The sequence below is a fragment of the Aplysia californica genome, unplaced genomic scaffold (assembly GCF_000002075.1).
Source record: "Aplysia californica isolate F4 #8 unplaced genomic scaffold, AplCal3.0 scaffold00664, whole genome shotgun sequence".
Taxonomy (NCBI): Eukaryota; Metazoa; Mollusca; class Gastropoda; order Aplysiida; family Aplysiidae; genus Aplysia; species Aplysia californica.
In genome coordinates this window covers 442,215-453,876 of record NW_004797934.1, presented here as the reverse complement: position 1 = coordinate 453,876, position 11,662 = coordinate 442,215, and the positions used below count along the sequence as shown (strand labels likewise).

At 39.1% G+C, this 11,662-nt stretch overlaps 1 protein-coding gene across 1 annotated transcript in view; it reads left to right on the top strand.

The window, feature by feature from the left end:
- Positions 1 to 519: 519 nt before the first annotated feature.
- LOC100533212 (mitogen-activated protein kinase 1) overlaps positions 520 to 11,662 on the top strand; it is a 24,335-nt gene continuing 13,192 nt past the window's right edge. Inside the window, exons 1-6 of the mRNA XM_005108159.3 lie at positions 520 to 697; positions 3,527 to 3,653; positions 4,809 to 4,864; positions 7,245 to 7,434; positions 8,728 to 8,860; positions 11,478 to 11,549. Of these exons, the coding sequence (XP_005108216.1) occupies positions 555 to 697; positions 3,527 to 3,653; positions 4,809 to 4,864; positions 7,245 to 7,434; positions 8,728 to 8,860; positions 11,478 to 11,549 (721 nt within the window). The 5' untranslated portion in view covers positions 520 to 554. The remainder of the gene's footprint in view (positions 698 to 3,526; positions 3,654 to 4,808; positions 4,865 to 7,244; positions 7,435 to 8,727; positions 8,861 to 11,477; positions 11,550 to 11,662) is intronic.

Below are 11,662 nucleotides of genomic sequence, written 5' to 3'. Positions count from 1 at the left end.
GAGGAGGAGGAGGAGGAGGAGGAGGAGGAGGAGGAGGATCTCACCACAAACCCATCCAGCTAGCTTTTCATTAGTTTTCATCCACGTAATGTCCACGTTCCCTCATATTTGATATAAGGGGTCGCTCTTGGAATAGGTACGGAAGAAAAACTCAGCGTGAATATGTATTGAAACGAGAGCGAAGACGTCTGGTAGATTATAAAAGCGTTTATTGGATTTAAATCAGGCGTTTAACGGATTTAATTTTGTCTTGAAAGGTCATCAGTGACAGGTTCTGTTTTCAACTTTTGCACCTTAAACTATAGCTGGTAGAGATAAATCTGGGGTTTTATCTGAGCTTTCCTCAACGCCGATGTTGTGTGTCGATTCCTTGTTAATTTATTTGTTCAGTGATTTAAGAGTAAACGTAGAACTGTTGAAAAGACGAGCTTACAAGTTGAACGTTGCACTGGCATTTCGCGACGACGGCGCGAGGAATATGACGCAAATGAATGTGTCACGTGATCGCAACCCATCGATAGGGCACTAACACCAACAGTGCGTCACTTTCCAACATGGCGGCGCAGGGCTCTCAAGCAAAATCTGCAGGCAGAAATGTACGAAATGCAGGAGAAATCGTGCGAGGGCAGACTTTTGAGGTTGCACCTCGTTACACAAATTTAACATACATCGGCGAGGGGGCCTACGGAATGGTTGTGTAAGTATTTTTCTGCAGAAATCTTTAGTGGCTGTTCGCAAAAATGTCCGCTTCCGCGTTATTGTCACCCTTTGCACGAGCTCGACAGCGAGTTTGTGTTGTCTGCGGCGAGTGCATACCATGGCCGTTTCAACTGACTGTAGAGGAACACACTAGCCTTCAAATGTCAATTTAGATATCAGATATTCTATGTGCGCTTACATATCATTATGAAATGTAGACCATTGCGTTAGGATCAAATACTGGAAGCAGATGGGTATTTTGGTTCACTCACTGAACTGTACCCAACTGGGATAACACTGGGCACTGGGGGTTTGGCTGGGGACACAGGAGACTTAGCAAGAGTTCATGTCAGGTCATTTGTCTAGATCTAGATTCTAGTACTAATATGCAAATGTGAACTTATCAAGTCTGTGTTATTTACTGTGTATTCTCCTTTAAAGTTCAAGTGACCCGAATGCCTGAAGTTATGTACCAAATCAACCCAATGCCAATGCCAGTATTGCATAATTTCCATTCCATGATGAGTATTATTGACTGCTATCACTTCAAGTTGGGTTTGGTAACATTTGACTTGAGATTTTTTTATAAGTGTTAGATAATTAGACTTAGATCTAGATTGAGGCTATGATTGGGGGTTGTTAAGGTCGGGGGCAAGACAAGCCAAAATTGAATTTTTAAATTATGCTTTTGTAGTAACTCTTTTACTGGAGATTTTATTAACTTCTGTATTTTTAAGCCCTTTCCTTTGCATGTTTTGTAAAATACACGACAATGTTTTTTCCGTTTGATGTTTCTTACATCATTGTTTTAGTTGAAATTATGCAAAATACGTTCTAAAGGGAAGCAGATGTGGAAAATGCAATAATTGAGATTTAAATACATATAGCTATGACTGAAGTTACTTTCATTTTGTTATCAGGGTTGATAAAATGTAGGTACAGCGGACCCTTTGCACAAAGTTTGTACGACAGCCACTACAAATGTTACTATTGTGGGTTCCCATTCATTAAAAAAAATGTTTGTTTGTGTTTCAAGTTTTTGCTCCATTTAACTGTCTTTTTGTGAATAAATAAAATTTCTCTTTTTTGACCACTTGGATTGAAAGGTTCCCCATTCTTACCCCATTATATAAAAGTGTACCAAAAATTAATTGATTAAAAAATTCATAACTTGTTTGTTTATGGCTGGATTAAAATAAAAAAAAAGTTCCATGCTCTGTGAAGATACAGCTACAAAGTGCACCTATTTGTAAACACTTTCTGGCAAATAAAGATTTTTCATGGTCATTGCTGGGGGCTCTCGTGGCCTAGAGGTTAAGGTGTTGGCCTCTCATTCAAAGGTCCCGGGTTCGAATCCGGGTAGCGACCAAAAAATTTTCTTCTCTAAAATTGTCTCCTTTCACCTCCTTTCCTGCTCTCTTGCAATGTTCTTTTGTCTGCTTTCATTTCCACTTTCTGCCCCCACCCCCTCACCTCCTTTGCCCCTCCTCTGGGCTCCTGACTCTTTCTGCAGCCTTTCTACTGCTACTCCTTGGCTCCTCCATACTGCTGTCTTTCTGCCACACCCCTGATCTTCTGTGTAGGAAAGATCTACACCTAGCCTTCTCGGACAAGGGCGAAAAATCTCGGAGGGCCCGTGTGCAAGTTGCGCACGTTAAAGATCCCTTGGTGGTCTAAAATCGATAAGAGTAGGCTTCGGCCGCCACCCGGGCAAAATTCAAAATTTCCTACCAACTGAAAATATTAGGTGTGTCCCGCGCGCTCATATGACCTATGCAGTTACGAGCGCCGTAAAACACTTTACAAAAACAAAACAAAACATGGTCATTGCTAAATAGTATCTGCATGACTTGCATTCTCTGCTCCACCCACTCGACTCACCTGTTTTTGTAAGTGGTAAACAACAAGGGTAAAGCATTTTGCCCTCCTCTCCTAGCTCTTAAATCTTTAACCCTTCGACTTCTCTGACGGTGTTTCTCTTTCGTCTCTCTAGTCTGGTGCCCTTGCTTTTTGGACTAATTCTTTACTGAAAACCAGCCGTTTTATTTCATTTTTTTCGGGGGGTGGGGGTGTGTTTTATAGCGCTTGCAACTGTGTAGGGTCATTTGAGTGTGTGGGACCCATTAAACATAGATCAGTTGGTAGGAAATTTTGAAATGTTTTGCTCCTCATAAAGATCCCTTGGTGGTCTAAAATCGACGAGAGTAGGCTTCAGCTGCCACCTGGGCAAAATTCAAAATTTCCTACCAACTGAAAATATGAGGTCTGTCCAGCGCGCTCATATGACCTTATGCAGTTACGAGCGCCGTAAAACACATACCATTGTAAAAAAACTGCTTTAGAATTGTTGTATTGTTGTCAGCTCGTCACCCTCTCTGTGATATATTTATGTCACAGCATTTTCATGTTTTCAAGGAATGGTTCATTGTAGTTATTCCCCTCCCCATCTAATCTAGTGGGTGGTTAGTGACTGTTGCAGTGTAGTCTGCTTCTTTTACTTTGTATGTCACTGTGTCTGTTTTCATAGACTTTGTTGTGGGTGGTTGGCGGGTGCTCTAGTGTGGTTTGCTCCTTTCTCATCAAACACATATTCTTAGCTCTCATTCTTTTTTTTTGATAGTTACTCTCTTGTAACACCTCTAATCTTCAGCACTAATATGACATCCCTCTGGGATAATAAAGTATTATCTTATCTTATTGTGTTGCGAGTGCTATAAGACTCTTACTAAACTCATACATGTTTTCTATCAAAGCACAATCATTATTATGCTAGCTTTCTGCAAACTTCCACTCTGTAACAAACCTTCCTTTCTATTTTGATTTCCAGGTCAGCGACAGACAATCAAACGAAGCAGAAAGTTGCCATCAAAAAGATCTCGCCGTTTGAACATCAGACCTACTGTCAAAGAACACTGAGGGAGATAAAGATTCTCACTAGGTTCAAGCATGAAAATGTAAGTGGGATCAGCTGATGAATTGCATAGTTTTTGGTTTTTTTAAGAGTGTTATGAATGTTGTACAATTTTTCATAGCAGAAGATCTTGATCCATAACTTTTTAAACCAGATGCTTTTACAAATGTAGTACCTGAGTTTTCTTAAATCTTACATAGTCCCTGAGTTTTTTAAAAACTATTTGAAGAGGTAAGTGGTCTATATCCGAGAAATATGGCAGTTAATGTGCTCACTCAGAAAAGATTACATCTTAATAACAACATTACTACTAGTTTGAAAATTACCATAATAAATGGTAATTCATTTATTGTACTTATTGAAAATGTTCTTGGTTTTGTTCTGTTGTCTTTCCTGAATTCCGATCACTGACAATTATTGTTTCTTCATAATCGAAAATGACTGCAGGCTGCATGCTTTTGTCAATCCTGTAAAGTAATTGCATCTTAAAAGAATCTGTAGTAAAGTTATCTGTTGTACAAACGTCAACGTCCACATATCATTAGTTTGTCTTATTTTCTGATTGGTTCCAAAGTTTCATTCTTATTGGTCGAGAAATAATGCGGAAAAAGTTTGAGAAAACAAGTAACTTACGTTCCTATCCGGTTGAAAAATATGTCTGCTAGCGGTGACTTAAGTTTCATCACATACGCAAGCTCATTAACATTGCTATACAATCTTCTCTGTGGAATCTAGATAGGTCAGTGTTTGAAGCTGAGTTTTGTTCTGTCATATAAAACTTTGTGGGCCCATACAGTGCTGTTCGTTGTCTCTTAGTGGGTGATTGGAGGGCACCACTGGTAGGTTGTACTTCTCTTTGTTTCCCTGTTTTTTGTGTTTCTGTCTTTCTTTCCCGCTTTTTTCCCCAGCTCTGAATGTCCATGTGGGTGGTTAATGAGTGCTTTATTGTGGTTGGCTCTTTTCCTATCAAACATCTTTGATCCTTATCTCTCCCCCTCCTTTTTTTGTTGTTGTATATTTCCATCTGGTAATAACTCTAATCTTTGACCGTACATGACCTATTTGTCTTGCAATTAGTGTAAATCTCTTACTTATCAGAGACTAAACTAAAAGCCGAATGTACGTTATTGTGTCAGTGTATGTGTTCTTCTTATTACTCAAACAAGCAAGTAAACAAAAGCTCTTTGTCTCTCCACAGATCATTGACATCCGAGACATCTTGAGAGCGCCAACAGTGGAAGACATGAAAGATGTGTATCCTTTGTGTGGCTCACCTTGTGCTATAGATTCTGAATGTGTCGCAACATGGTGGTAACGGGCATTCGTCAATTCTTGGACGTATGGAATTATTTGGCTTATCTTCTTCTTGTTCATCTGTAAATGGACATCCCAGTCTCTAGTGCGAAGGCTACTGTTCTCTGCAGGTCCTCAAGGCCCCCATAGAGTTTTGGGTCTCTCTGCCTTGGGTTGGGCCAGTATTTCCTTCTAAATGCCTTGAGCATTGGGCAGGCTTGCAGCAGATGGTTTTTGTTTGGTTGCCAGTTCGGCACTGACACTGCTCTGCATTACAGATCTTTAACTTTGTGTAGAGGTATAATATCAAAGTTTTTTTTTTTATAGTCTTGCTTTTTATGTTTACCAACTTTGTGCATTTGATTGTTTTTCAGTAAAATCCACATTTAAATGGAACTAAAAGGTGTTGAGCAAACAAAATAAAAAGTATAAAAATTGCCCAATGGACAGACAAATGTTGGTTTCTTTAATGTCATTATTTTGACGAGTGCCTGATTTCTCCACCATGTCACACAAATTGCAAATTGCCAATTTTTTTAGTTCCCTCTCAGTTTATAAGTGTTTATGAAGATAAGTTTTCATACTTTAAAAAAAAAACTTTAATATCTTCCTGTTAAAAAGTTGAAAATTCTGAGAACAAAAAGGTTTTTTTGTGTTGTTTTTAAAAACGGTAAAAAATATGTGTTTGATTTTAAATAAATATTTTCATCTTGAAGTGACGAGAAGGTAGACTGTATAGTCAATATACCAGGAGACATACAATGTGACACCTTGCTACCTTACAACTGCAAAGTTTTTTTTTGGACATTTTTGGTCTTTTTGAGTTACTAAGACTATCTGTTCTATCAAAATCATTAAATTATTGAAGTCATTATCAAGATATTCAAAGAATTGCATTTGAAAAAGCTCGACATGTTGTGAACATAAAAATTTTAACTTCAAATTTCTGAAAACTAGGTACTGAGCAGATAGAATTTTGTAATTCTAGGGTAATGACCTGTTGAGCTCATACTTCTCTCATAGGCACTTTCCATCTCCACCATTTGATGGACAAACAAAGCAATAAATCCCCTTCTTTGTGTAACACTCCTCCATACACCACTCTGCCGTAAGCTGACAAAACTCTTTTTTCTTCTTCAGAGCAGTTTCGAAAAAAAAAAATTTGTTGTCAGCATAATCATGTAAGAATAGAATCTTTTAGAAATTTAAATTCTAATTTATTAAAAAAACTGGTAACAGTTTCAATTTGATTTGATTTTTTTTTTGCACCAGTAGGGTTACTGATCAGGCTTTCGATTTAGCCCCCAAAAAATTTTGGCGCTAAAATATAAAAATGCGTTTTGTGAACTTACGACAGTATTTTATTATGAAAAGTGATGTGTGAAAGAGTCTTACACTGAGCAGTCAAAATGATGATGTGAAAAGTACAGGGTAAAATACACAATTGAGAAAAATGAGTTGTGACCTTTATTTATAGCCTGGTTTGGACATGACTTGAACCTGATGGATACATTTTCTATACAGTGCGTTTGCAGAGGTTGAAGTCTTTAGGTTTGTTTTTTTGTTGGGGTTTTTTTTGGGGGGGGGGGGTGTTCATGTGCACTGAGACGCTAAATCCAGCTTCTCCAAAATCCTTCAGTTCTGCAATTTTGGAAATCATGGCACGGGTGGTTAGAGGGTGCCACTGATTGGTCCTACCTCTTTTCTGTCCATTATTTGCTTTTGTCTGTCTTGAAGATTTTTCCCAGAATTTAACAACTTTGTTTTGTCGATTTGCTTCTCTCTACTCAAACAAACAGACAAACAAGGATACAGTGAAATTTGAAAGATTGTGGGTTGTTGATGGGCGCTCTGGTGTGGCTTGCTAATTTTTTCCCATCAAAGATCTATCATTCTTATCTTTCCTCCTTTTGTTTGTGCAATACTCTCTTGCACTAACATTTCTAATCCTCAGCACTTACTGTACACGACCTATTTATGTTGCAAGTGCCGTAAAACTCTTGCTAAAAACAATCGGAAGCCTTGGAGGTTTTCATGTCAACTGCTTAGTGTAAGATTCCATCATCCATCACTTTTTAGAATGGTGTATGGCGGAGTTTTACTGTAGGTAGTTTACGGGTGCTCTGGTGTGATTTGCTCCTTCCTTCATGTGAAATATCTATCGTTTTAATCTCTCCTTTTTTGTGTTTGTTTCTCTCTAGTAACACCTCTAATCTTCGGCACTCATATGACCTTATTGTGTTGCTGGCGCCGTAAAATGCTTAAACAAACAAGGAGTCTTACACTTAACAGTCAGTGTGGAGAGTGGTGTTGTTTTTTTTTCCTTAATAAATATGTGCAGCTACATTGTGCAGTGTCTAATGGAGACAGACATGTACAAGCTCCTGAAGACGCAGCAGCTGAGCAACGACCACGTCTGCTACTTCCTCTACCAGATCTTGCGAGGGCTCAAGTACATCCACTCGGCCAACGTGCTGCACCGCGACCTCAAGCCCAGCAACCTGCTCCTCAACACCACTTGTGATCTCAAGGTGCAGGAGACCTTTATTGCTGTTTGTCCTTTTGTTCTGTTACTGTTTGTCGTCCTTGGCTGTTATTGTCTTGCATTATCTTAAGTTCTGTTACTGTTGATTCCTCAACTCTGTTACTGCTTGTCCTCAGTTCTGTTATCGTCTTCCAATATCTCATGCTCTGTTACTGTTTATTCCTTTGCTCTGTTACTTTAAAAAAATCTCAGCTCTGTTTCTGTCTGGTCTTAAGCTCAGTCACTGTTTGCACTCACCTGTATCTACTTGTTTTGCTAGTACCGGAAAACTCTAACTAAAACTTAAAATAAACTCAACTATGTTACCGTCTATCCCACCCCTTTAGCTCTATTACTGTTGATTTAGCCTTCATTACATTGTTACTGTTGATTTAGCGTCTGTAGCATTGTTACTGTTGCTTCAAGCTTTGTAACATTGTTACTGTTGATCAGCCTTAATTACTGATACCCACCCCCTCAAAAGGGAAAGAAAAGGGGTGGAGAGAGAGAAGAGATTGAGGATTTTGGCATGGAAGGTGTGTGAGCGGAATGTTGGCGGGTACTCTGGTTTGGTTGGCTCCGTCTTTCCTTCTATCAAACATTTATTTTCCTTATCTCTCCTCCTTTTTTTGTGTTTGTTACTCTCTTGTAACACCTCTAATCTTCAGCACTTATTTGACCTTATTGTGTTGCAAGTGCCGTAAACACTTACTGAAACTAAAAAACATGTGTTCTGTTTTTGTCATGGTGTTAGACTTATGAACTTGTTTGCCTCTCTCTTGTTGTCATCTGATGCGTGAATGGGTGGTTGCAGGGCCCCATTGATAGGTCCTACTTCTTTTCTGTTTCTATCTGTCTGTTGTACATTTTTCCTACATTAAATGTTCCTTATTGTGTATCTCTTTTGTGGGTGGTTGGCTGGTGCTCTGGCGCGGTTTGCTCCTTACTTCCTTCCAAACATCAAGCGTCCTTATGTCTCTTCCGTCTTTTTAGATTTTTGTTACTCTCTTGTAACACATCTAATTTTCAGCACTTATATGACCTAAAAGTTGCAAGTGCTGTAAAAGTCTTACTAAAACAACTACAAAAAAAGAATAGATGTGACCTGAGACCCGTCCTCATTTACTTCTCTGTTACAAATTATCGCCGCCAGATTATTATTTAGTTTTAACTCGCTCTGACCCGCGACCCATCCTCATTTGCCTCTCTCTTCTTATCATCGCTAGATTTGTGATTTTGTTGTTTTAAGTCACTCTGACCTGCGACACTTCCTCATTTGCCTCTCTCTTATCATCACCAGATTTGTGATTTTGGCCTGGCGCGTGTGGCTGACCCTGACCATGACCACACAGGTTTCCTCACGGAGTACGTGGCCACGCGCTGGTACAGGGCCCCAGAGATCATGCTCAACTCCAAGGGTTACACCAAGTCCAGTATCCTTGACCCCTCCATGCATGGCTTGTGTGTCACCTAGTCTTTACAGAGTTTTGTCATAAGTTTTTGTCTGTCTTTTTAATGACCGTCCATTCGTTTAGGCATTGGGTTTTACCAAGTTTTTGTCTGTCTTTAAATCTTTTTCTGTCCGTTTAGTTGTACTGTTTTATTTTTTTTTCTGTCTTTTTAATCAACCTTAGTTCTTTTAAACGTTGGATTTTTTTCAGTTTTTGTCTGTCTTTTAACTCTTCATTTCTAGCGAGTCGCTCCCAGTGCTGGCAGCAGCTCTGGTGCATTCCTTTACAATGACTTCGACATCAAACCGCTTTTTGGCAATTGCCAAAAAAATGTCTCCTTTACTGGAAGATCATGGGTGGTTGGCGGGTGCTCTGGTATGGTTTGCTTCTTTCCTGATCTCTCCTCCTTTTTTGTGTTTGTTACTCGCTGGTAACACCTCTAATCTTTTCGGCACTTATGTGACCTTATTGTGTTGCAAGTGCCGTAAAACTCTTCTAAAGCTTTCTGGAAGATCATTCGTTAGACGAAAAACTGTTGAACTATGTTCACTTGTTTTGATTTAATGACCAGTTTAGTGACATATATGTCAGCCCCCCCCCCCCCCCCCGCGGCAGTGCTGCTGACTGAAGTTTCTTTAGGCCATTCCCAAAGGGGGCAATATTAACATGTTCTTATGCACAGCAGAATTGTAAATGGGCTGACTTATCAATGTCATGCTCATACTGTTCCAGAACAACATAGGGGGAACTGCTGCTTTTTCTTTCCTCATCCTTACTATCGTAATTTTTCGTCTACTTCTTTTTTATGTTTGTCACTCTCTTGTGAACTGCTATTTTTGGGGTGCCTTGATAGTCGAAGCAGAATTTGTGCTGTTGAGGCTAGAGAGTTGAACGGAGTAAGCCTGATTCCCTTTTGGACTTCTCTGTTGACATCCACCCCTTGGCACTCATATGACCTTATGCAGTTGCGAGCACTGTAAAACTTTACTTTCTTCTTCTTATTCCTCGTTCTCGATGACAGCAGCTAGACAGTCTGTCCTATGTCAAATCTAAGAGATTGCCAGAGAGCATTCTCTTAAGGGGAATCACATTCTGCCTCGTCTGTACGAAGGGTGGCGTAGCTCGGGTAGTGCTGAAGGATTTGGTTGGCATCCTCTTAGTCGTGTCCACATTCACAGATCGCGGACTCTCCCACTTTTAATTTAGTGTGCATATGGTGTAAAACCTTACTAAAACTAAAACTAAAACTAATTTATGTCGGTTTTTGATTTCATCCCAAAATAAGGCCCCAGCATAGTGGGTTTACCCCCACGAAGAGAAAGAGTTAAACCATTGTCTGTTCTTTTAGTTGAAGAGTTTTATAAGTCTTTGTACATTCTTTTGATTGCTGTGCATTCTTTCAGTCATCATGAACAAGAACTAAAGAGATAAGAGTTCAAGTCAGGTTGCGGTGTTTACTTGACCCAATTGTGTCGAAAGCACTGTTAAACAAGTTCGATCGAACCTGCTCTAATGGCCACCTGTATAAGACAATCACCTGTATAAATAACCACTTCCTACTTCCCACCTTGCGTGGATTTTTTTCTGTTCTATAATGTGCCTGTCCAAGAGGACCATCAGTAAAAGATGACCGCCTTTCTCTTCAACAATGGGTGGTTGTCTTCTTGGGCTGGTTCAGCTCTAATCTATGTAACTTACAACTGACTAGCCATGTGGATATCTCAGAGAGTGAGCGCTTGGTGAGTGCTCTGGTGTTTTCAGCTATTTATTCTTTAATCATAAGTATTAAAGAGGTTGGGGTTAGTAGTCAGGGAAATAAGAAAGAAATGCATGTTAGTGACACCATTTCAAACAATTGATTTTGTTATGCTTTCCTGGCAGTAACTGACATGGTACTAGAATCTAGCCTCATTTTATGAGCACTACCTTTATTCACTGACGTTTTCAGGGAATTTTAAAAAATCATAGTGGCATTCATGATGCATTGCTCCTCCTGAAATCTTCAGAAATTGAAAAGGCAGTATGTTGAGTTGAGTATTTCAACAGGATTTAGTGCACACATTGTTTTGAAAACAACTTTGTGAAAAGAAGGTAAATTTCACATCGTACAAAAAATGTCACCATAAAAAGTATAGACAGAATTTTTTGAAAGGTTAATTTTTTTTCCACTTAAACTCAATCTGAATCGTGAAGGCTCTTGTCTTTCTATTTAGCTTTCATAAAAACCACAATAATTTTGTTTATGTGGTACTCTTTGACTTGTCGATGGCTTTTGATAAAAATTTATGTGGATAGTTGGTTGATGCTTTCATGTGGTTTGCTCCTTCTTTCCTATTTCAAGCATCTATCTCTCCTCCCTCTTTTCTTTGCATGTTACTCTCTAGTGACACCTCTAATCTTCTACACTTATATTACCTCTTTGTGTTGCAAGTGCTGTAAATTTCGTACTTAAACTACAAAAGTTTAATTTTGTCCAAGAAGTATTCTTCCTTATTTTCCCATTTTGTGTTACAATTGCTGTAAAGCTCATACTAAAACGGCAAATTTGATTTATGTTTTGATTATGTCTAAAAAGTATTCTTCCTTGACCATTGTCCAGTTGATGTATGGTCAGTGGGATGTATCCTGGCAGAGATGTTGGCCAATCGACCGCTCTTCCCCGGCAAACACTGTATCCTTTTCAAGCAGCATGGAATGTTTGAAATATACTGTTCGCATGTTAAATTATTGCTTCCAAGTCCCAGAACTTGGGGTTTTTTTGGCGTGTTTTTTTTAAGGGGGGGG